Genomic DNA, 25620 nt, shown 5'->3' on the forward strand with positions numbered 1-25620 from the left:
AGAAATGAAAAAGTAGTTAATGACCAGTTGACATTTTGTTTTTCAGTTCTATAATTCAGTTGAAATGGATATAGATCTTAAAGCTATTTTCCAGTGAAGATAAAGTTACCTCCTTGTATTTCTTAAAGGTATTGTTTATCAGTTCATGGCAGTAGTTTCTTTTGTAATGTCATATAGAAGTATTAAAGAAATTAACAAGAGGGTGAGAAAATCATGTACATTCACTATATTAATAGAACCACTATTTCTGCTTTCCCATGTTATCTGTTAATTATGTTCTTAACATTATACTGTGTATCCATTACAGGAAACCAATAAACATTTCTAAAAGCAAGTTATTCTATATGGTATATAGTTTAAGTACTACTAATTTTTCTTCTTTTTTTTTCTCTAACAAGGATCAAGACTCTTTAAAGAAAAGCCAAGGTGTTGGTCCAATTAGAAAAGTTCTCCTCCTCAAGGAAGATCATGAAGGCCTTGGCATTTCAATTACAGTAAGAAGTAGTGCTTCCAGTCTCCTCTTCGCTACACTTCTCTAGTATAATCACACTCCTTTGTTGAACATCATTGGGAAATAAAGTATTCTGAATATATTTTCTAAATAACTAAACTTATCCCCATGGGTAATAGCACATTTGTGTAAACTTTTTTTTTTTTTTGGTATGTAAATCTTCCTAGTAACTGTTAAGTATTACTTTAAAGTACTTTTTAAGTAATCATTGTTTATCATTTTCACTATGACTCAGATCATAGTTCTGCACCACATCCTGTGATGCCTATAGGGGCCTTTGGGATTGGATACAACTGTTTTCTTCTGTGTTAAATGACCTGATTGTATTGTTCTTTTCCCTAGAGTATTTGCTGTCTTTCTCTTGTCTCATTTCTTGGCTCTGAGATTTCACTGGCTCTTGGGTCCAAGTATTCTTCTTTTTTAATGTTGATTCCTTTACAAACGGTTGTCTTGGACAACCTTCTTGAGAGCAATCTGTTTTAAAATACGTACAACTAGAGCATTTTGTTCAGTGGTTTGTTCCAAATCAGTGAATAAGCTGGCTTTTTATACTTAGGCACTGCAGAAGTTTATTTACTTTCTGGTATTATTTACTGTAGAAATGTTTCTTGTAATAAAAAGTTTATCTAATAGATATCTATTGACTATTCCTACCTTTTTGAGTATACTTCCCTCAAAGAGCACAAGTTTAGTAAGAGAAATAAGACACACATAGAATTATGATTACAGGCTAGAAAGTGAAAGGTACCAAATGCTGTATTTCATTAATTTCTGCATTGCATATTTTTTCACATTTTAACATCTGTGAAATTCAGATTCATCTTACAGTTATTTTTGTGGAACATAAAATAATGGGTTTTTTCTTATGGTTCATTGGGACTTAGGTTTGATAAAATCTGATAGTACTATGGGCTACTAATACATAAAATATTTATGTTTAAGAGAGTTAAGCCAATTGTTCTTTTGGTTTTTCAGGGTTCTTTTTTTTTTTTCTGTAATGCATTTTAAAAAGCACATATATGTTATTAATCATTTTACTTAGAGGTAACTCTTTGATATTTATGATAGTTTGATTTACCATTACCTAAGTAGCAAATAGGATATCACTCAGCATTTATAGAGACAGTATAGGTGCTTATTGAAATGTTTTTAGAAAAATATTTTATCAGAATAGTGTGCAACTATGTAGAGGTAAACTAGTTTGCTGCTTTTTTTTTTTGACTAGGGTGGAAAGGAACATGGTGTTCCAATCCTCATTTCTGAAATCCATCCGGGGCAACCTGCTGATAGATGTGGAGGGCTGCACGTTGGAGATGCTATTCTGGCTGTTAATGGAGTTAACCTACGGGACACAAAGCATAAAGAAGCTGTAACCATTCTTTCCCAGCAGGTCAGTTCCCTTTATATAGTTAAAATTGGATCTCTCAGTTGTTTCTTTTTGAGCCTATTGAATAGATGATACTTCCCTAGGAGGGTTCTCAGGTAGTAAAGTGTTTATCTATAGATACTAGTTTCCTTTGACTTGGCCCTTTTGTAGAAGACATTCAGCCAGATTTACTGAAAAAGATTTTGATTGCTCTTCTTCACAGCTGTATAGCTTTGAGCAAGTTACTTAAGTCCTTAGTGCTGCAATGTCCTCATCTGAGAGCTGGAAGGATTAAGTTTGTTAATACATACAAAGTGTTCAGAACAGGACTTGGTTCTTGGAAAGCAAAACATCATTAATGACTAAAACACTATATAGATATGAAGTATTATAGAAAAAACAATGCTAGAAGTGGATTGATTTTACAGTCGTAAATGTTAGAAGTCAAGGATCATTAGAAATCTTTTAACCAACCCTCTTATTTAAAATGAGTAAAATAAAGTTCTTAGAAATTAGATTGCTCAGGGTTGCAGAACAAATAGATTAAAGAATTGAGATTCATATCCAGGAGTCATATTTGTTATCCATAAAAATTAAGATGTAAAAAATGTTTTGTTTTTTCTTTCAAGAATAGATTTGAGGGCATTAGAGAGGTGTTGGTTAGTACATTGAGATGTTCATTGGATCATCAGCAGAGTATGCCAGAGCAGACTTGAATTTCAGAGTTGAAAATGAATTTATAGCTCATTTAGTTCAATTCTACTTGATGCATAAATAACTACAGTATCACTAAATGAATGTGTGTGTGTTGTGTGTTCAGTTGTGTTTGACTCTTTGCGACCCCATGGACCCACCAGACTCCTCTGACCATGGAATTTTCCAGGCAAGAATACTGGAGTGGGTTGCCAGTTCCTATGCCAGGGTATCTTCCCGACCCAGGGATTGAACCCACATCTCTTGCATCTCCTGCATTGGCAGGGGGATTCATTACTACTGTGCCATCTGGGAAATAATTGTATTCTGTATTAAAGGGAGGACTTGTTGGTGATAATGCAGTCCATTTCACTGTTTTAGACTGCTGATTTTCAGAAAGCTTTTCCTCATATTAAACCTAAAATCTGTTTCTTCATGACAGCTACCCACAGACCTGATTCTGTCATCTAAAGAACTTTACTGAAGACCACTACAATGTGGGAGACCCAGGTTCGATCCTTGGGTTGGAAAGATCCCCTGGAGAAGGAAATGGCTACCCACTCCAGGATTCTTGCCTGGAGAATTCCATGGACAGTACAGTCCATGGGGTCGTATAGAGTTGGACATGACTGAGCGACTAACACACTGCATTTACCGACTCCCCAAAGTGTTATTTTTAAAGCAGTATCTGATGAGGGAGACTTAAGAATGCAGCACTCGTTTCTTTAAGTTGGTGTTTTCTCAGTCCAACTTGGCTGTCATCCTGTAGCATAAGAGTGGGATGAATGACTGCTGAGGTAAAGGGGACATAAAGAGGCAGTTCATGAGCTGCAGTTCATGAGCTACAAAATTTTATAGAAATGCTGAACACATGTAAAGTTCTGAAGGATAACCTTAAACTGCTGGGAAAGAGGAGCACCAAAGAGACTTAGTGAGTAGCAATTCAAAACAAAACAAAACGGCATGCTTTCTTTTGAGCAAAGGCAGGCCATAATTTTCAGAGAATTGCAAACACTGGTTTTGTGTGTAGTGATTGTAGTCTCTTATTAAGTGACAATTATAGCTCGGAATTTTTTTTAACATAAAATAATCTATAACTTTTTACTTGAACATGAAGTTATTATTAAAGAATAAAATATAAATATTACACATTTAGTCTAGTATAGGAGAAAGAGCAAGGGCTTTGGAGTCAATTTCTGTTTTTCTATTTTACTTGTTTGTCTTATTGAGAGTTATCAGCCCTCTCCAGGACTGACTCAGGTTTCTCATTCATGTATGGGGACTACAATAGAGTTGTTCTGAGAATTAAAGGATATAATTTTGAACAATAAACACAGTAATTGCTATTATTACTCAACAGAGTACGTTGACCAACAACTGTGTCTGCTCTCAGTGACAGTTAAGGAAACGCTCAAGACCTATTGAGTAAGAAACAAGAAATCATTGTGTAGAGGTTTCTTGAATTAGTCAAAGAAAAGTTTGTGTGGTGCCCTTAGGTGCAACTTTAATATCTGACTATTAGATAGATTTTCTGAATTGCTGCTATGTAAAGTATAAAATGACAAAATGACTTTTAAACTGAACACTTTGTTCCAAAATTCTGTAAATTGAATAATCATCCTTTTTTGTTTTAGGTCTTTTGGGGAAAATATTTTGATCAGGAGAAAGATCTGTAATACTGAAAGGAAATTACGTGTACCTCTTGAGAGTCTAAAATTTCACTGTTTATTGTCTTGAAAGGAGCTACATCTGAGGCCCAACTGTTGCTTGTCACCTCAAAAAATTTGGAAATCTTTTAAAGTTACAGTAACTTGGTTTTTGCATTTTCTTTTCCCCATTTTAGAGAGGAGAGATTGAATTTGAAGTAGTTTATGTGGCTCCTGAAGTGGATTCTGATGATGAAAATGTAGAGTATGAAGATGAGAGTGGACATCGTTACCGATTATACCTTGATGAGTTAGAGGGAAGTAGTAATCCTGGTGCTAGTTGTAAAGACACAAGTGGGGAAGTCAAAATGTTACAAGGTAAAAATCACCATGAAAGTTATAATTAATGTATTTACTATCAATAAACTTAAAAAATATACAAGACTTAGATGTTCTTTGTAACACTGTTTTAATGATGGGGAAACCAGCATTAACAGAGTGGATAGCTTTCCCTTGCTAAATTATAGTTTTATTATACACCAGTAATTATGCCAATATTTTATTTACATGTCAGTTCTTCTAGATTCACCTTGGACAAATATATGAGCAGTTACTAAACTACAGCTAATCCTCGAAATATAAATAGAATTCAAGTTTTCTAGACAGAAACAAAGGCCAACATGCCTTTTAAAGTAGATACAGCTTAACATCTTGCTGTTTTAATGCACATTGTTCTTTCATAATGGAGTGATTTTACAGGCTGAATTTGAATAAGTAATTAGACTGTTATCTCCTCATTTTTATTGGAATCAGGATATGTAGTCTTGAGGATTTGGGGTTTAGTTCCTTTGCTGTCATCTATACATATTTTAAAGAACAATTCTAGCACTTTTATATGGAGCACTGGTGCTTAAATTGTGATCCATAGATCTGTAGGGGACCCTGAGACCTTTCAGGGAGTTCTGAGATCCAAACTTTTCATACTAATTAATACTAAGGCATTGTTTGTCTTGTGTTGATACTTATTGATGGTACAAAATCAATGGTGGTAAAACTATTGGTGCCTTAGTATGAGTCAAGGCAAATAGCACTGCTTTACTAGTGATCACTGTGTTCTTCGTCATCTGCTCAGAATAAAAAAGAAGAAAATGCCAGTTTCTTAAGAATATCCTCTATAAAATAGTAAAAGTTACTCATTTTATTAAAAGTTGAGTACATGACTTTTTAATTATTCTTTGTGATGAAATGGGAAGTATGCATGGCATTGAGTTTATATGCTGAACTAAGATGCTCGTCTTGAGGAAAAGTACTTAAGTGATTAATTTGCTAGTTGAATTAGCCATTCTTTTCATGGATGACAATTTTTACTTGAAAGAATGACAAATTATGGTTGTTCAGACTATCTGGCAGCCGTTTTCCTTAAAATGAACAAGGTGGATCCATCCCTTCAAGAACAATTGACAGTATTTATTGCCAGTGATAAAATGTGAGCTTTCAAGTGGAAATCAGAATTTTGTAAAACACATATCAACTACCATGAGCTTGACAGCTTCCTAACCTTTAAAGAGCTTTTCTAATATCCACATGAATAGTGGATATTCATGAGTATGATTTTTTTGATATAGTAAAATGAAATGTGTCAGCTTTTGCAATTATTACATAACTCAGGGATCTAAGACTTTCTAAATGACCAGCGTGTGATATTACTGAATCCTGCGTGGGTGAAAGAGCCATTCAAAAGTGCAAGATAGACAAATGATTTTAATGCATCAGAGTGTGAAAGTTCATTGATATGGTTTTAGATTCTATATTGTAAAATTTGGTATAATATCAAAGAAGAATATTGACAGTTATTTGAAAAGGCTAAGTTACTCTTCCTTCTTCATAGTTATACGTCTATGTGAAATGAACTTTCTTCACATGCTTCTGATTGAGTGAAAGCAGATATGAGAATCTAGCAGTCATCTGTAAAGCCAGACATTAAAGATACTTGCAAAATTGTAAAACTGTGACACTCTCTAAGTTTTTTGGAAATTAGAATTATTTTCACTAAACAGATATTTATGTTAATGTTTATGGAGTTTATTACCATTTTTAACAAGGTAATTTTTTTTTTAGATTTCTCAGTTTTAATCACTAATATGGTAAACATCAGTACGTCACTTACTGTTAATAACCCACATGAAAAGAGGCTCTTTGCAGTTCTCAGTTCTTAAGAGTGTAAAGGCATCCTGAAATCAAAAAATGTGAGAACTTGTGGCATAGAGAGTTACAGTAGACTGATGAGCTCTTGTCCTTTGGTAAGCCTGTGTGTTGTAAAGTATCTACAAAGACAGCAGTCGCATTTGGTCTCCCTGTGCATCTTGAACAAAACCATTGTGTCAGTATGTCAAAACCTTGCACTACTGAGCTTCTTTTCTTTTGATTTTGTTGTCTTTTACCTTTTCTTCTGTTTTTTTTTTTTTTTGTCAGGATTCGAAGGCTTATCCCTTCCTTTTTGCAGCTGAGGCTTTTTTAAAAGGTTTCCCTGTCACCTAGATAAATTGCAAACCATTTAAAATGTGACCCAAATAACCAAACATGTATACTCTTAGGATACATTACTATTAACTGATCACAAATCACAAGAAATGTATCCATTGCTTATCTTTTTAGCATGTATCCATGTTTCATAGCTCACTAAGCAGATTTCATAGTCAACTTTCATTTATTTGCAAGCCTATTATCTGTTTTGTAGATTAACCAGAATTAGTTTTAAATTTTATCTGGACGTTGTCTTACCAACAGGTTAGATTTAGTAAATAAACTAGTATGTGCCTCAGTGAGCTGAAGTTAAATAATTTGAAAGCAAAATGTGAAAGAAAAATATACAGTTCCGTAGGTATTTGTGTTAAGTAGAACTGATTGAATTTTGCAGTTGTGTGTATCAATTCTGAATTTCATGAATAATTTGGTAGGAAATTTTATATAATTTTTAGGTAGGTCCAATAGATAATATTAAAAACATCTGTACAGTGTTTGAGATCTGCTATAAGAAAGCATTCCTTTGTCAGAAATTGCTGTCTTGATTAATCTAGGGCCCCATTATTTGCTTCTTATTACTATTATTAGTTACAGTGGACTTTCCTTTGTTATTGCTCAATAGAAGTATGATTTTTTTTAATTAGGAAGTATCTACTTATTTTCTCTTTCAGGATTTAATAAGAAGGCAGTTACTGATGGACACGAAAATGGAGACCTAGGAGCTTCAAGTGAAACTCCTCTAGAAGACAGTGCTTCTAAATTAGATGATCTACACAGTCTGTATCATAAAAAGTCTTATTAAATTGACTGTATCTTCAGACAAGATTGTTAATCAGACTATTCTGAATTTGGGGCACTAGGGAAGATGGTGACAAAGCCTATACAAGATTTAAGGAGGCTGTTTATTGCCTAAATGAAAGGCGGGTACCTCAGGGCTTCATGTGAACAATTCTAAATGCATAAAACTCCCTGTTTTCTGTGGTATACCATAATTAGCTATTGCATGAAAAGCAATTTTGATTTTCTTCAAATTATAAAGTACCAAAGCATGTGTTTCCCAAAAGGATAGTGTTAGGCTCTTAAGTACCAAATGAAGCACTACTGTTTTATTTGATTCCTTTTCCATTTAGTAGAAGGAAGTGCTAACTGGATTTGTTTTTTTTTTAAGGAATAGCCTTTAAATATAAGAGAATAAATGAATTCATATTGTATGTTCCAGAATGTTAAGTGTGATGTTTCAAAGGACAGAACTTGACTCAGTGAATTGCAGAAATATAGGCTTGACTTAAATTTGTTTTTTAACTGAATGGTTTTAGTGTTTTTTAAAAATTTAATGTGCTTCCTGATGTCTAAATCAGTTCTTAATGATCATTTATTATAATGAGTTTGCTTTTCAATGTTATTCATGCAGTACAGAATAGTTTTCTTTAAGCAATCCTGTATCAATCAATGCTGCACTAGAAATAGTTTCAGTTATTGTACTTTTCAGGTTTTTTAAAAGAAATGCCGATGAGTGTGAAATATCTGTTCTCAATTATGTTGATTTGTCTGCGTGGTATTGGAGCATTACGTTATTGTTTAGTCACAAATGCTTTTTTTCTGGAATCCACAAAAGACAGTTTTATACATTTTGAGTTGTTCATAATGTTTGTATTGTGATAGTCCTAGCACTTAAAGGTACATTTTTTTTCTGGCAGTAAAAGCTCAAATTTATTACTATGTCAATGAGATACATTTAATTCAAACAGCAGTTTTCTCCCAAAGCATTGATAACTAACTGATTTGCCAATAATCTATAAATCTGAGGCACTGGTGGTGGGCAGGATAAAGTGAACATGTTTTGATATGATAATTTTTTTGGTTGGCTTTTCAGTGTTAAGTTTGACTAAAGTGCTTTTCATATGCAAACTCAATTTGCTACTTCTCTTATCCCAGGAATGAGCTCGGAGTGCCTGCTCTCTTACGTGCTGTTCCGCAGGCCACTGTACCCTGCAAGGAAAAGTGAAAAACATTGCATTTGAAGAGATGATAGTTTTGCCAATATCATTGTTTTAAAGAATACACGTTTAGGGGAATATAAGTTGGGAGAAGGCTTTTAGAGTATTACCAGTATCTCATTTCTAATATTCAGATGTTATGTGATACAAAACACATTCTCTTGTCTTTCCTAGATGCACTATATGTTTGTTCATAGGTAAATCTATAAAATGTATATACTTTATTTGGTGGTTTTGCTATTTATAAATTTTATGTTTCAACTGTTACTCTTTTATGGTTTGTTTTGGTAGTTTTGTTGATCTGTATATCACCATGTTAATTTGTAATAGGAAATGCACTTCGTAGTATATGTGGTTACTGATACTAAGATACCTTTTAGCATAATATTGCCTCTGAGCAAAAACTAGTATTTAGTTGTACAACTGAATAAGGAAGCCACATGTTATTGTTTGCTCCTGACAGGCTAGGACTCTTAAAAGAAAAATGTTTCCTCCTTATGCGTTCCCCCTACTCTATCTAGCACATACCCCCATGCATGATATGAGATCTATAAACTGGATTTTAACCAGTGTATTCATTCAGTCAAAAAAAAATTTCCATTGCCACATATCTGAAAGCTTTTTTGTTGTGACTTGAAACTATGTTATTCTTATCTTTTTAAAACACCATCTAGGATGGGATGGCCTTGGCAGTTTTTCAGAGAGTATCTTTTATCTACTAAGGCTGAATCCTTAGGAAATATTAACCAAAGCCTTTTGATTTTCAAGAACTAATATGTCTATAAAGAGTTTCTTTAAGAGCCTTGAGTTGGCATTTCTATGAGGACGCTGTGTAATGTAAAGGATTGTATGAGATGGTTATGATAGAAACTCCCTTCTTGGGCTGATAAGCAAAATGAAAAGTGTTCCAGTTAGTTTAAAATTACAGAGGTCAGTTCCCATTTCATTCCTGCTTCACCTTGGTTTGCAGCCCATGTGAGAGCACTGTTGCTCAGGGATTACTATGAGATTCCCATCTGGTGTTTAGAAAGTACTTGGTTAAAAGTTCCTTTTAGAATATATGGTCTTTGGGAGATGAACTGAGAATTACAGACTCTTTCCAAAGGTCTAAATGAGAAGCAGTTTTTATGTTTTCAGATTTGTAGGAAAGGAACTTATTTCCAGGACAAAACCAGATAAGGAGAGAACTGTTGCAAAGCCATTACAATTAAAAAGGAAAAAAGGAAAGTATACAGGTGCACACACAAACAGAATAGCTGAGAAAAAATTTCAAGAGTATGAGGGTTGTATGTATGTGTGTATATATTAACTTCTGCAGTTCTAAGTGTCTGTGACTTTGATGGCAAAGAGCGTTTGGGTTGTGAGACTTTAAAATAGATTGAAAAGAGATGAAAATTTTGAGATCCTTGGTAATATAAACAAATGGTTTTTGCTGACTTAACAGTTGTCAAAAGTTAGCTCAGCGTTTCTTTGGTGCTGGTTCCATCCCCCCCTCCCCCCACTGTAGACGTTGTTTTCATGTTTAGAAACAAAATATATTGATTCATGTGTAAGTTGCATATTTCTGATGTCCTTATTATGTAATGCGCTATCCCAGCTACCCAGTTTTCCATGTAGGGTTGGCCTCAAATCTATAGGATTTTTGACAAATGTATCATATCTAGTTGCGTTGAGTTTTAGTATTTTTTTATTAGCCTGTAAATAACGATGGCATCTCTCCTATAATAAAATGGTATTAATCTCATTTAAAAATAAACATTTTACAAGTCTTTCATGTTAAAGCTTTTCTTTATTTCCAGCAGCTTCTGTCATTTGTATCAGTGAGTCGTGAAGTCCATGGTTGAGACTTCCACGCTCCCAATGCACGGGGCTCGGTTAGATCCCTGGCCTGGGATATAGGGTCTCTCATGCTGCACAGTGCAGCAAAAAGAAAAAGCAAATTGATAGCCAATGTTGTCTTTGAGGATAACATTGATAAAAATTAGACAGTGAAGGATTTCCCTTGCGGTCCAGGTGTTAAGTCTCCACACTTCCCATGCAGGGCATGAGGGTTCAATCCCTGCTTGGCGATCTAAGAGCCCACGTGCCATTCAGTGTGACCAAAAAATAATAATAATAAAATTGTTTGTTATTAGATACTGTGTAAGAGGATGTTCATCCATTTTATCATCTAAGCATATATAATTTTGAAGTTCTCAAATTGTATCTAATAATTTTTAGACATATCTATAAACTTTGTTCAGTTTGCTCCTCACAAGGTTTACATGTGGTCATTTATAGTCAACCTAAGAACTAGGTGTAAAATATTGTAAAATATGTAGGAATGCTATTTCTTTGTCAAGGGTATTTGAGGTCAGTCAGGAGGAAAAACTCAAAAATGGTATTTTATTCTTAAGTATTAATGAATGTAAATCATATTTCAGAAACTTACTTGCATGATGAACATTTGGGGCTCCCCTGGTGGGTCAGACAGTGAAGAATCTGCCTGCAGTGCAGGAGACGCGGCTTCGATTCCTGTGTTGGAAATATCCCCTAGAGAAGGGAACGGCTACCCACTCCAGTATTCTCGCCTGGAGAATTCCATGGTCAGAGGAGCCTGGAGGGCTGTCGTCCATGGGGTCTCAGAGTCGGACATGACTGAGCCACTAACGCTTTCACTTTATGAACATATAAACATATTTATTTTTTTTGTCATTGAGTAACTTTGATTCAGTCCTAATACTGTATGCTATGTGTCAGCTCCCAATTCACCAAGCAGTTTGAAAGTCTTTTCCCCAAAATTCATCTACATAGGATATTGTTCAGTTTATGAAATAGAGAATATTATTTGCATTTTCATTATTAATTAGTGTCCTAGATTAGGGGATTTTATAATTAACTTTTTTCTTTTAGCTGAGACATGCTGTTGGTGCTAAATATTTGTCTGATAAACCTTTTTCAGGTGTATTTTGAGAGCTACAGTCACGGTTCTAGCAGCCAGTAGAGTGCATCTCTCAGCCCTCCAGCAGGAGGGGACGTAAGGGCCTGAAGGCCCTGTAGCCGCCGCACTTGGTCATCCCCGCCTTAACGCACAGTCTCTGCCTCTTGCCAGCCAGGGACTGAGCCTGGCAGGGAGATGACTCCTTCACTTTGGTATTAAGACTACCTGACGGTCTTCCCAGACTCCCTTAAGATTGTGTCATAGTCGCTAAGTCACTTTCACTCAACCTTCCTTCTTTTGTTTACCTGCGTCAGGGCCTGGCTGCCTCCCGCCAACCCCAGCACCCCCACTCTTGCGCTCACCAGTGTTGCCCCTGGTAACTCTGTTCCATAGCCGATCCCTTCTTGGTCTAGGCGCCTGCTTCCTGGAAGATCCAGACTAAGACAAGTAGCCCAGGAGTGAGAGCCAAGAAAACCGGTTAATAGGAGAATAGGAGCTGATTCATCTCTGTTCCAAAGAATGCAGAGGATGCCAGCCTGGCTGGTAAGCGGCATCCATACAGGCCCAGGTACAAGGTTATGGTCAGTTACTAAATATGTCACAGATGGTGTGCAGAAGAGTTGTCAAAGCAGGCCTGGATCTGTTACCCTTAGAGAGGCCTGCTTGCAGGTTCACATATGTCCAGCAGTTTGGATTTCATGGGTGTTCCCCCATTCTCTCAATTGATAGGATGGTTTACTCTGCCTGAAGTGTTTGTACAGACAGTGGGATTTATGTCGAACACCTGCTTTCCTTCTGGGACTCATGCATTTTCGTACATGTTAGACAAAGAGTGCCTGCTTAACTGGGCGCAATAAAAACCCTGGACTCCTCTGCCCAGGCTCAGGCCAGTTTCCTTGGTGGACGCTATTTTATACATATTATACATCTTTGCTGGAGGAATTAAGTTCATGTGTGAATCCATGGCTTCCTCTAGACTTTGTTCATGTACCTTTTCCCTTTGCTGATTTTGCTTGGTGCTCTTTCTCTGTAATAAATCATAGTTGTGAGCACAGATTTGTGCTTAGTCCTGTGGGTCCTTCTAGCAAGTTGCTTAACCTGAGGGTGTTCTTAGAACCCCAGACACAGGTGGTAACTTAGGCAAATATCTCCATGGAGAAGAATTCTGTGGAAGTTCAATGAGGCAGGCATTTGATAAATGTGGAAAGAACAGTGTCTCCGAGAACAGCAGAATTGGCTGGTTACTGCTAGGTTATGTTGATGACCTACAGAAGGATAATGAGAGACCCCAGGCTGTTATCAAGCTGTTAATACGGAAATGACAGCCAGAGGACCCCTGGGGAGCTCACAGTTCTGTTCAGTCGCTTATTCGTCTCTGATTGTTTGTGACCCAATGGACTATAGCAGACAAGGTTTCCCTGTCCGTCACCAACTCCCAGAGTTTACTCAAACTCATGTCCATTGAGTCGGTGATGCCATCCAACCATCTCGTCCTCTGTCGTCCCCTTCTTCTGCCTTCAATCTTTCCCAGCATCAGAGTCTTTTCCAGTGAGTCAGTTCTTTGAATCAGGTGGCCAAAGTTGGCTACAACATCAGTCCTTCCAATGAATATTCAGGATTGATTCCCTTTAGGATGAACTGGTTGGATCACCTTGCTGTCCAAGGGACTTCTCCAACTCCACAGTTCAAAAGCATCAATTCTTTGGCGCTCAGCTTTCTTTATAGTCCAGCTCTCACATCCATAGATGACTGCTGGAAAAACCATAGCTTTGACTACACAGACCTTTGTTGACAAAGTAATGTTTCTGCTTTTTAATAAGCTGTCTAAGTTGGTCATAACTTTTCTTGCAAGGAGCAAGCATCTTTTAATTTCATGGCTGCAGTCACCATCTGCATTGATCTTGGAACACAAAAAAATAACTGTCACTGTTTCCACTGTTTCCCCATCTATTTGCCATGAAGTGACGGGAAGTTTTAGGCCAACTTTTTCACTCTCTTTCACTTTCATCAAGAGAATCTTTAGTTCTTCCCTTTCTGCCATAAAGGTGGTGTCATCTGCATATCTGAGGTTATTGATGTTTCTCCCAGCAATCTTGATTCCAGCTTGTGCTTCCTCCAGTCCAGCATTTCTCATGATGTACTCTGCAATAAGCAGGGTGACAGTATACAGCTTGACGGACTCCTTTCCCAATTTGGAACCAGTCTGTTGTTCCATGTCCAGTTCTAACTATTGCTTCTTGACCTGCATACAGATTTGTTAGGAGGCAGGTCAGGTGGTCTGGTATTCCCATCACTTGAATTTTCCACAGTTTGTTGTGATCACACAGTCAAAGGCTTTGGCATAGTCAAAAAGCAGAAATAGATGTTTTTCTGGAACTCTCTTGCTTTTTTGATGATCCAGTGGATGTTGGCAATTTGACCTCTGGTTCCTCTGCCTTTTCTAAATCCAGCTTGGACATCTGGAAGTTCACAGTTCACATACTGTTGAAGCCTGGCTTGGAAAATTTTGAGCATTACTTTACCTAACGTGTGAGATGAGTGCAATTGTGCAGTAATTTGAACATTCTTTGGCATTGCCTTTCTTTGGGATTGGAATGAAAACTGACCTTTTCCAGTCCTGTGGCCACTGCTGAGTTTTTCAGATTTGCTGGCATATTGAGTGCAGCACTTTCACAGCATCACCTTTCAGGATTTGAAATAGCTCAGCTGGAATTCCATCACCTCCACTAGCTTTGTTTGTAGTGATGCTTCCTAAGGCCCACTTGACTTTGCATTCCAGGATGTCTGGCTCTAGGTGAGTGATCACACAATCATGATTATCTGGGTCATGAAGATCTTTTTTGCATAGTTCTTCTGTGTATTCTTGCCACCTCTTCTTAATATCTTCTGCTTCTGTCAGGTCCATACCATTTCTGTCCTTTATTGTGCCCATCTTTGCATGAAAAGTTCCTTTGGTATCTCTAATTTTCTTGAAGAGATCTTTAGTCTTTCCCATTCTATTGTTCTCCTCTATTTCTTTGTGTTGAATAGTGAGGAAAGCTTTCTTATGTCTCCTTGCTATTCTTTGGAACTCTGCATTTAAATGGGTATATCTTTCCTTTTCTCCTTTGCCTTTGAGTTCTCTTCTTTTCATAGCTATTTGTAAGGCCTCCTCAGACAACCATTTTGCCTTTTTGCATTTCTTTTTCTTGGGGATAGTCTTGATCCCTGCCTCCTGTAAAATGTCATGAACCTTGGTCCATCATTCTCCAGGCACTCTGTCTATCAGATCTAATCCCTTCACTCTATGTGTCATTTCCGCTGTGTAGTTGTAAGGTATTTGATTTAGGTCATACCTGAATGGTCTAGTGGTTTTCCCTACTTGCTTCAATTTAAGTCTGAATTTGGCAATAAGCAGTTCATGATCTGAGCCACAGTCAGCTCACAGTCTTGTTTTTGCTGACTGTATAGAGCTTCTCTCTCTTTGGCTGCAAAGAATATAATCAATCTGATTTCGGTGTTGACCATCTGGTGATGTCCACATGTAGAGTCTTCTCTTGTGTTGTTGGAAGAGGGTCTTTGCTATGATCAGTATGTTCTCTTGGCAAAACTCTGTTAGCGTTTGCCCTGCTTCATTCTGTACTCCAAGGCCAAATTTTCCCATTACTCCAGGTATTTCTTGACTTTCTACTTTTGCATTCCAGTCCCCTATAATGAAAAGGACATCTTTTTTGTGTGTTAGTTCTAGAAGGTCTTGTAGGTCTTCATAGAACCGTTCAACTTCAGCTTCTTCAGCATTACTGGTCGGGGCATAGATTTGGATTACTGTAATATTGAATGGCTTGCCTTCAGAACGAACAGAGATCATTCTCACAAGGGAATGATCAAAATGAGCTCACAAGGGGAACTCACAAGGAGGCCTTTTCTTCTGCGATGGAAGGGTTGAAACAGTCGAGATTCAGGTCAAACATCTAATTGTTACAGTCACAGAGCTTCAGGGACTTGAATGTTCAGCCAAATTTTCTTTTGTGAAAATTCAGGGTGCTGGTAGGGAAAGCCTAGAACCTTAAAACATGCCATGGGGGCACCTGGATGGATGCCCCTGAGGCTGCTGGCTCTGCACTCCCTACTGCATCCTGTAGCCTTGTGGAAGTAGCCCACCCTTCCTACTAAGCCACCTCAGCTTATGCTAGAAGATGCTGCGGAGGCTGCTACCCACCCTTCCTCTTCTTCCCACCCTCCTCCCCTCCCCCACCCCTCAGAGAGTAACTGCCCATCTCCTCTCTTTGCTGCCAGGTCTGTAACTACGGTTAATTCCTGGCTGCAAATGTGCTGGGCTTGGTAAGCGGGAAAGAAGACTAGATATCAAAAATGTAAGATTAGCTAGCATATCCTGGCAGAAACCAAGAGAGTGCTACTGGGATTAGATTTTGAATGTGCTTGATCAAGGACTAAAACTGTCCATTAAGAGAAAGAATTCAAATTAGAAAAATGCAACAAAAAGTTGTTTATAAGGAACACACATAAGGATACAGAAAGTTTAAAAGTGAAAAGATAAAGATAAACTGAATATATAGTCTCCAAAGGCAAGATGAGATAGTTATATTCATCTTAGAATAGACTTAAAGGAACAAAAGCATTATCAGGCATGGAGAAACTATATTCTTAATTTTTAGTTTAAGTATAGTTGGTTTACAATATTGTTTTAGTTTCAGGTGTACAACTGAGTGATTTAGTTAAATATATATTTTTTCTTCAGATAATTTTCTATTGTAAGTTACTATAAGATACTGAGTATAGTTCCCTCTGCTATACAGTAAATCCTTATTATCTATTTTATATATAGTAATTTGTATTTGTTAATTCCGTACTCTTAATTTATCCGTCCCCCTTCCCTTTCCTCTTTGGTAATAACTGTAAGTTTGTTTTCTGTGTCCTTGAATCTGTTTCTGTTTTGTGTGTAGATTCGTTTGTATTATTTCTTAGATTTCACATTTACATGATATAATATTTGTCTTTGTGTGACTTCACTTAGTGTGATACTCTCTAGTTTGATTCGTGTTGCTGCAAGGAGCAATATTGCATCCTTTGCTGTAGTGGAATGGTATCCCACTGTAGACGTGTACCACGTCTTCTTAAACCATTCAGTTGTTGATGAACACTTGGGTTGTTCCCGTGTCTTGGCTGTTACAAAGAGTGGTGCTATGAATATGGGAGTGCAAGTATCTTTTCAAATTAGTTTTCATAGTTTCTGTATATACGCCCAGAAGAGGGGTTGCTGGATCATATGGTAGCTCTATTTTTATTTGTTTAAGAAACCTTCATACAGTTTTGCATAGTGGCTATACCAATTTACATTTCCACCAACAGTGTAGGAGGGTTTCCTTTTCTCTATATTCCCTCCAGTATTTATTATTTGTATACTTTCTGATGATGGCCATCCTGACTGGTGTGAAGTGATACCACATTATGGTTTTAATTTGTATATCTCTAATAATTAGCAAGGTTTAGCATCTTTCCATGTGCCTTTTGGCCATGTGTATGTCTTCTTTGGAGAACCGTCTATGTATCTTTTTTGGAGAAATGTCTGTTTAGCGTTTCTGTGCATTTTTAAATTGGGTTTGATTTTTTTTTGATATTGAGTTATTGTTTGTATCTATTTTGGATACTGATGTCAGTTGAATTGTTTGCAGATATTTTTCCCTATTCTGTATGTTGTCTTTTGTTAATGATTTCCTTTGCTATGCAAAAGCCTTTAATTTGTTTTATTTTTGCTTTTATTTCTTTTGCCTTGGAAAACTGATCTAAGAAAATACTGCTACAATTTATGTCTGAGAATGTTTTGTTATCTCCTTGGAGTTTTATGGTGTCATGGCAAACCATTTTGAGTTTATTTTTGCATGTGGTGTGAGGAAGTGTTCTAATTTCATTGATTTACATATGGCTGTCCAACTTTTCCAACAACCACTTGTTGAAGAGACTGTCTTTTACTCATTGTATTTTCTTGTTTCCTTTGTTGTAGATTAATTGACCACAGATGTGTAATTACTTCTGGGCTGTTCTTTTCCATTGATCTATATGTATATTTTTGTACCAGTACCATGCTGTTTTCATTACTGTAGCTTTGTATTACTGTCTGAAGTCTGGAAAGATTATGCCTACACTTTTGTTCTTTTTCCACACAATCATTTTGACATTTTGGGGTCATTTGTGGTTCTGTATAAATTTTACTATTATTTATTCTAGTTCTGTGAGCAATGTCATGGGTGTTTTGATAAGGATTGCGTTAAATTTGTATAGTATAGTATAGCTATTTTAACAGTATTAATTCTTCTAATCCAAGAGCATGGGGTATCTCCCATTTCTTTGAATCATCTTCAGTTTCCTTTATCACTGTTTTATGGTTTTCTGCTTTTATGTCTTTTACCTCCTTGGTTAAATTTGTTCCTCTTTTTTGTATCCTTCAATTCCAATGTTAAAGTAATTCTGATCCGTATATACCAATTTAAAATAGCCTCAAATTTTATAAAATAAAAATAGAACCATAAAAAATGACATAAATCCATCCCAATAGTGCAGATTGCAACAAAACTTTAAAAGAAATCAGGGGAGAAGGAAGATTTAAACAGCAAAAATAACAAGATTGTTTTAAAGTTCAAGAGGGTATTTGGTTCTAAAAGAATGACCTCTGGCCTTTAGGTAGGATGATAGATGAATAGATTGTAAGAAGGAAAATTAGATTCACAGTATGTGAAACAGACAGCTAAAACTTAGATTCTGTGCGTTGGAAAGGTAAAATCTGAAGTTTGATAAAATGCCAGCAGGGGGCAGAAGATTCCAAATGGGAATATTCTACTTCCACCTAGTGTTAGAGCTGGAAGGCTTTATGAGGATTATCAAATAAAATACTGTTTATTATGAGAATGAACATACTGAGCACTCGGAAAGATATTACTTTCTGAAGTCATCCAGATAGTATAAGTGTCAAAAGCAGGACTCAAATCCCTGTCTTGATTCATCTTTAATAGGCCATAAAAAGAAATACAGATGAAATTACCAATTTTTCAGTCTTGCTCTCCCGACAGTTATTTTTATTAAATGGTGCAAGGATTAATGGAACCTGTGATTGATTCTATGTTGATTTTTTAAAATGATGGTTGGAAAAAAATGATTGAGCTGGATTTGAGTTTCAATAGAAATACTTTTTTTGTATTTGAATGACTGTTGAATGCAGGAACCCGCTAAAGTTATAAGTAGATTTCTAAATCCTTAAGACTGTAGCATTCTCCCTCCCCTGACACAGAAATAATCTCTGCGTGTGCTTACGGTCCCCGTATTCTTCAGTAAGTAGTGTTTGTGACATTCAAGGAAGGAGGCTTTGTCACCAGGTGCCTTTCTGTTCTCATCCTCACCATAGTTGAGGGGATTTTTACCTTTGCCTACAGCTGTAAAAAGTAGATTATCAGCTTCTGAAAGCAGAAAACAAATTGAACAACAATAACTAAAAAAAACAACCTGGTTTTTCAGGGGCAAAAGACAATGTGCTGGGCATACTAACCATGAAAAAGAGAGTGCTAAAGGCAAATGTACAATGTAAGAAATAAGGGAGAAATAGCCATAAAAACAGAGGGAACTAGAAGGATAATGAAAGACTGTTTGGTCAATTCCATATGAATACATTTGGCAACTTTTCTAAAGGAATATAATTTACCAAAACTGAAGTTTTAAAATCTAAACAGATATCCATAGGAGAAGAAATAGAAAAAAAATCATCAGATTGCTACCAACCCCAACAAATTACCCCAATATATGGTTTGAAGGGGCAATACTACTAAACCTTTAAAGGGCAGATAATTCTAATGCCTAGCAAGAGAAGAACCTATAAAGAAAAGAAAACTTCTAAATTACTTTTGTCTAGCTAAAAAAAAACAGGAGAAAGATTGACACACACAAAAAATGAAAGGGCTATCTTGAAAAAAGTATTAATGCAAAAATTCTGAGTAAAATATTATCACTGTGATCTCAGCAGCACTTTGATAGACTCATACACCATGACCACATGTGTTAGGGCATCAAATAAATCATTTGGCTGAGTCTAGAGAGGGATCCTAGGGAAGAAAATCATTTGCTTCTAATTCCATAGATGCTGAAAAGGCACTGGTCAAAATTCAACAACCATTCTTGGTGCGGGGGAAAATGGAACATAGCATAACAACATACAGCCCAACATAATCTATGCCCCAAAATGCAAAAACTATGCGTCATGCTTAGTAGGGAGATACGTCTTCTTGTTACTGTTATTATTTTAGTCGCTTAGTCATGTCCGATTCTTTTGTGACCCCATGGACTATAGCCCTCCAGGCTCGTCTGTCCATGGGATTTTCCGGTCAAGAATACCGGAGCAGGTTGCCATTTCCTTCTTCAGGGGATCTTCCCCACCCAGGGATCAGACCCATGTCTCGTGCATTGGCAAGCGGATTCTTTACCACTGAGCCACCTGGGAAGGACCATAAATAAAGGAGGTTGCACCAGCACTATCTGCATGCATTATGATCACATTTCCAAAAAACTAAGTCAACAAAAACTACTAGAAATAAGGAATTTAGTAAAGGAGTGATTTATAAACAAATAGATCTGGACAAAAAAATTAATTCCATATTAAAATATATGTCTGTAACTGCTAATACCAACGTAGTGCTTGTCATGGGGCAAGGCACAGTTCTAAAGGTTTTACATGTATTAACTCATAATATTCACTGCACTCCATGAGGTATACGCTGTTAGGATTTCCATTTAGAAATAAGGAAATGGAATCAGAGAGATGTAGAATAATTTTTTTTTTTTGGTCATACAACTAGAACAGAATTATGCTTTTTTCCACAAGGGCCATATTGATTCTTGATATGTAAAAGGAGGGATTTGGGACCATTTACAGTGACAACAAAAAATACCTAAGCGTAAATTGAAACCAAAAATGTGAAGAACTTATATGAAAACTATTTAAAATGCCCTTACATCAGTTCAGTCGCTCAGTTGTGCCTGACTTTTTGCGACCTCATAGACTGCAGCACGCCAGGCTTCCCTGTTCATCACCAACTCCTAGAGCTTGCTCAAACGCATGTCCATTGAGTCAGTGATGCCATCCAACCATCTCATCCTCTGTTGTCCCCTTCTGCTGCCTTCAATCTTTCCCAGCATCAGGGTCTTTTCCAGTGAGTCAGTTCTTCAAATCAGGTGGCCAAAGTCGGCTACATCATCAGTCCTTCCAGTGAATATTCAGGACTGATTCCCTTTAGGATAAACTGGTTGGATCTCCTTGCTGTCCAATGGACTCTGAAGCATCTTCTCCTATACCACAGTTCAAAAGCATCAGTTCTTTGGCACTCAGCTTTCTTTATAGTCCAACTCTCACATCCATACATGACTACTGGAAAAACCATAGCTTTGATTAGATGGACCTTTGATGGCAAAGTAATGTCTGCTTTTTAATATGCTATCTGGGTTGATCATAGCTTTTCTTGCAAGGAGCAAGTGTCTTTTAATTTCATGGCTGCAGTCACCATCTGCAGTGATCTTGGAGCCCAAAAAAATAGTCTGCCACTGTTTCCATTGTTTCCCCATCTATTTGCCATCAAGTGATAGTACGGATGCTATGATCTTTGTTTTTTGAATGTTGAGTTTTAAGCCAGCTTTTTCACTGTCCTCTTTCACCTTCATTAAGAGGCTCTTTAGTTCCTCTTTGCTTTCTGCCATAAGGATGGTGGTATCTGCATATCTGAGGTTGTTGATATTTCTCCTAGCAGTCTTGATTCCAGTTTGTGCTTCATCCATCCTCGCATTTTTCATGATGTTCTCTGCATATAAGTTAAATAAAGTGGGGTGACAATATACAGCCTTGATGTACTCCTTTCCCAATTTGGAACTAGTCCATTGTTCCATGTCCAGTTCTAACTGTTGCTTCTTGACCTGCATACAGATTTCTCAGGAGGCATGTAAGGTGGTCAGGGGAAGGATTTTCCACGGTTTGTTGTGATCCACACAGTCATAGGCTTTGACATAGTCAATAAAGCAGAAGTAGATGTTTTTCTGGAACTCTCTTGCTTTTTCAGTGATCCATCCAATGTTGGCATTTTTATCTCTGGTTCCTCTGCCTTTTCTAAATCCTGCTTAAACATTTGGCAGTTCTTTGTTCATGTACTGTTGAAGCCTCGCTTGGAGAATTTTGAGCATTACTTTGCTAGTGTGTGAGATGAGTGCAATTGTGTGGTAATTGGAACATTTTTTTGGCATTGCCTTTCTTTGGGATTGGAATGAAAACTGACCTTTTCCAGTCCTGTGGCCATTGCTGGCTTTCTCATGTTTGCTGGCATATTGAGTGCAGCACTTTAATAGCATCATCTTTTAGGATTTAAAATTGATCAACTGGAATTCATCACCTCCACTAGCTTTGTTCATAGTGATGCTTCCTAAGGCCCACTTGACTTTGCATTCCAGGATGTCTGGCTCTAGGTGAGTGATCACATCATGGTTATCTGGGTCATTAAAATCTTTTTAAAATGCCCTTAAAGAATGTAAAAGAAGACTTGAAACAGTGGAAAGGGCTATTATAGAAAATAAAAATTTCACTGGAAAAAAGAATCAATGGGAGATAAGGCACATGAAAATTCTAGGCTTAGGTCATTGTTTACTAGAAGGACTTGGGATATTAAGGAAGAATCCTTTTACACTTGTGAGAGATTTGAACACATTTATAGGTCAAGAGGAAGATATCAGTTCAGAAACAGAAATTAAAGATGAAGGAAATGGAAATACTTGAAGCAAAATCTGAAATGAGGGAGAAATTGGTGCGTGAAGGTTTCAAACATTTTTTCAACCAACACAGGAGGGAAGGACTGGAGTAGATGCAGCTTTTTGCGGGGAGAGGATGGACAGGGAGTTGTCGGATCTGATTTTAATGACTTGCCTAGATGAAAGATGTGGCAAGATCTCTAGAGGGAGATTGTGCAGAGTGGCAGAAAGAGATGAGGAAAGAAGTGATCCAAGATGTGTAAAGGGGTAAGGAGTAATGAGCCTGAGGTGGTTGGGGTTTTCTTGAGAGGCTCCATGTGGGCAGTTATGCCTTGTTCTGCTGCTGCTCTGATGGAGATAGGGAAGGTGGCATCCTGAAGGGGACTTCTGTCGTTGGGGCCTTAAGGTCGTCAGTCCTGGAAAGACCATGGAGTGCAGATGCTCAGACAAAATAGTTTAAGTGATGGATGGGGAAGAAAAGAAAACCGAAAAAGTTTAACAACCAGAGGAAAATGGTGGGATCTAGGCATTAAATTGGAGAAGGCAATGGCACCCCACTCCAGTACTCTCGCCTGGAAAATCCCATGGACTTGGAGGAGTCTGCTGGGCTGCCATCCGTGGGGTCACGAAGAGTCGGACATGACTGAGCGACTTCACTCTCACTTTTCACTTTCCTGCATTGGAGAAGGAAATGGCAACCCACTCCAGTGTTCTTGCCTGGAGAATCCCAGGGACAGGGGAGCCTGGTGGGCTGCTGTCTGTGGGGTCGCACAGAGTTGGACATGACTGAAGTGACTTAGCCTCAGGCATTAAATAAATTTTAAATCTCTTCTTGAGATCAGTGAATCCATATGGAAGCTAAGGATGAAAGCTAAGGAATCAGAGAACAGATTTTGTGCAGAGATAGAATTATTAAGATCTCAGAGCTGGAGTTCTTGCTGATAACAAGTCTGGACATATAGGGAGGTGGTTTGAATGAACTGCAGGTTTCTAGTTGTTGTTAGTTGTTAAGTCACTCAGTCGTGTCCGACTCTTTGCGGCCCCGTGGACTGTAGCCCGCCAGGCTCCTCCATCCATGGGATTCTCCAGGCAAGAATACTGGAGTGGGTTGCCATTTCCTTCTCCAGGGGATCTGCCCGACCCAGGGATCAAACCCAGGTCTCCCACATTGCAGCCAGATGCTTTAACCTCTGAGCCACCAGGGAAACATCTAGGTTTCTAGAGTAGATGTCAAAAAAATCATAAAAGTTACCGTGTTGACACTGAACTTTTCCACATGATTATAGAGAAAAATTGGAGAGGAACTGAGCTAGGTGATGTCCTCAGTGAATGGGGGAAATGGCTTGGAAGATATTAGGTGACACATGGAGAAGACTAACCGGCTGAGTCATAAGGGAAGAGAGTTGCATGGGGCTAAAGGAGAGAGTGGATGGGGAAGTGGGAATCAGGAGGAAGGTGTGTATTGCACGATTTTTGAAAAGTTCAATCCAAAAGTTAAAAACCGGTGCAAGGTGGCTGGTACTCCTGGCATTAGAGTTGCTAGATTTAACAAACACAAATTATAGGACACGAATAACTTTTTAGTATAAATCTGTCCCATTGCACAGAACATACTTAAACTAAAAAATTACTTGTTTATCTGAAATTCAGACTTAACGGGGTATCCTTTATTTTATCTGGCAGTCCTACCTGGTGTACCTGACAAATTCCCAAACCCCTCAGAAAGACATTATCACAGAGTTTTCAGCAGGAGGAAAAAGCCCTGCTGAGGATGACCCGCAGACAGAAGTCTGGAACCACACAGACACGAAGCATCACAAACAAGAGTCGGTAGAAATGAAGACCGGACAGAGCCTCCGGAAGTTCTTCGGTCACTGAGGAGATCCTTCTTGAAAACTGTCCTGAGTGCTGGGAATATATGTGGGGAACAAGAGGCAAAAGTCATTTCCTTCCTGGGATGTGATCTAGTGGGAGAGTCAGATAATAAGCAAGAAAATAAACCTGTGCTGGATTAGACAGTGACACACATCAAGGAGAAAAGTGAAGCAGGAACGGAGATAGAAAACGTGTTAGCGGAGCCATGTGCAATTTTCTGACAGGGAGAGGGAGATGTTAAGGGGCTTTTGCTGGAGTACAAGACTCGATGGGGCTGAGAGAACAAACTGCAGCGGTCCAGGGGAAGAGGTTTCCAGGAAGAGAAGAGCAAGTGCAGAATATGTCCCTGGCATGGGTAGGTGACAGCCAGGGGCTCCGTGTGGTTGGCGTGGGGTGAGCAAGGTGGGGGATGAAGTCAGACAGGTGACAGCCCGGTGGGGGGTGTCCTGTCCAACGCAGTAGTCACATCTGGCTGTCTACATTTAAATAAGTGAAAAGTCAACAAGATTAAAACAATTTTTCTTCAGTCACTCCAGCCACATGTGACTGGTGGTTACCCTACGGAGCAACTCACAGAATATTTCCGTTCTTGCAAAAGTTTTACTGGGCAGTGTTGATGGAGGCTTACAAATCATTACACAGACTTTGTGGCTCTTATTCTCAATGAGATGAAGATGACAGAAAAAAAGAATGTAAAATGAGTAGGTTTCACATGATTAATAAAAGAAGGAATCAAAGCCATAGAAAATACCAAGACAGTGTAGAAAAGGGAAGACTTGAAAAAGAATCAGTAGACCCTCCAGAAATTTTTTTTGACATTAAAACCTCAATGATTAAATAGCAGATAGCAAAACTGGAAATTAGTAGACTGGAGTATAATATGTTATCTTATACAGTGCTTCATGTGGGTCAGACAGTGCTCTGAAAGCTTCATTTAATACAATAGCTATAGGTAGGGGGAGAGTATATTTTTTCCCCAGGTAACAAGCAAGGAAACAGGCGCAGAGAAGTTCTGGTTCCTTGCCCACGATGCATTCAACCACTATGCTATATTGTCTTTCAGGAATTTACTTGGAATGCAGCAAGAACAATAAAGAGAAAATAAGAGGGAAAAAGACACATGATGGAATGAGAAGGCCCAGTGAGCATCCACACGAATCCCAAGAGTGAATAAAGAAAACAGCAGAGGCAAGTAGTATTGGAAAAGGGAGGCTGAGACTTTTTCATAGTTCATAAAGATGAATCCTAAGATTCTGGAAGCACAAGTCCCAAGTAAATACAAATGAATTTATAGCAACCCCAAGTGGTAATAGGGCCGGGTG

The 25620-nt window shown here is 37.8% G+C and overlaps 1 protein-coding gene across 2 annotated transcripts in view; it reads left to right on the forward strand.

The window, feature by feature from the left end:
• The window catches only part of GOPC (golgi associated PDZ and coiled-coil motif containing), a 40433-nt gene extending 29928 nt beyond the window's left edge, over positions 1 to 10505 (forward strand). For both annotated transcript variants that reach the window (XM_043889924.1, XM_043889925.1), the window contains 4 exons: positions 399 to 494; positions 1737 to 1901; positions 4414 to 4594; positions 7411 to 10505. In XM_043889924.1, the coding sequence (XP_043745859.1) occupies positions 399 to 494; positions 1737 to 1901; positions 4414 to 4594; positions 7411 to 7541 (573 nt within the window). In that variant the 3' untranslated portion in view covers positions 7542 to 10505. The remainder of the gene's footprint in view (positions 1 to 398; positions 495 to 1736; positions 1902 to 4413; positions 4595 to 7410) is intronic.
• Positions 10506 to 25620: the final 15115 nt, after the last annotated feature.

Source organism: Cervus elaphus, chromosome 28 (assembly GCF_910594005.1).
Source record: "Cervus elaphus chromosome 28, mCerEla1.1, whole genome shotgun sequence".
Lineage (NCBI taxonomy): Eukaryota > Metazoa > Chordata > Mammalia > Artiodactyla > Cervidae > Cervus > Cervus elaphus.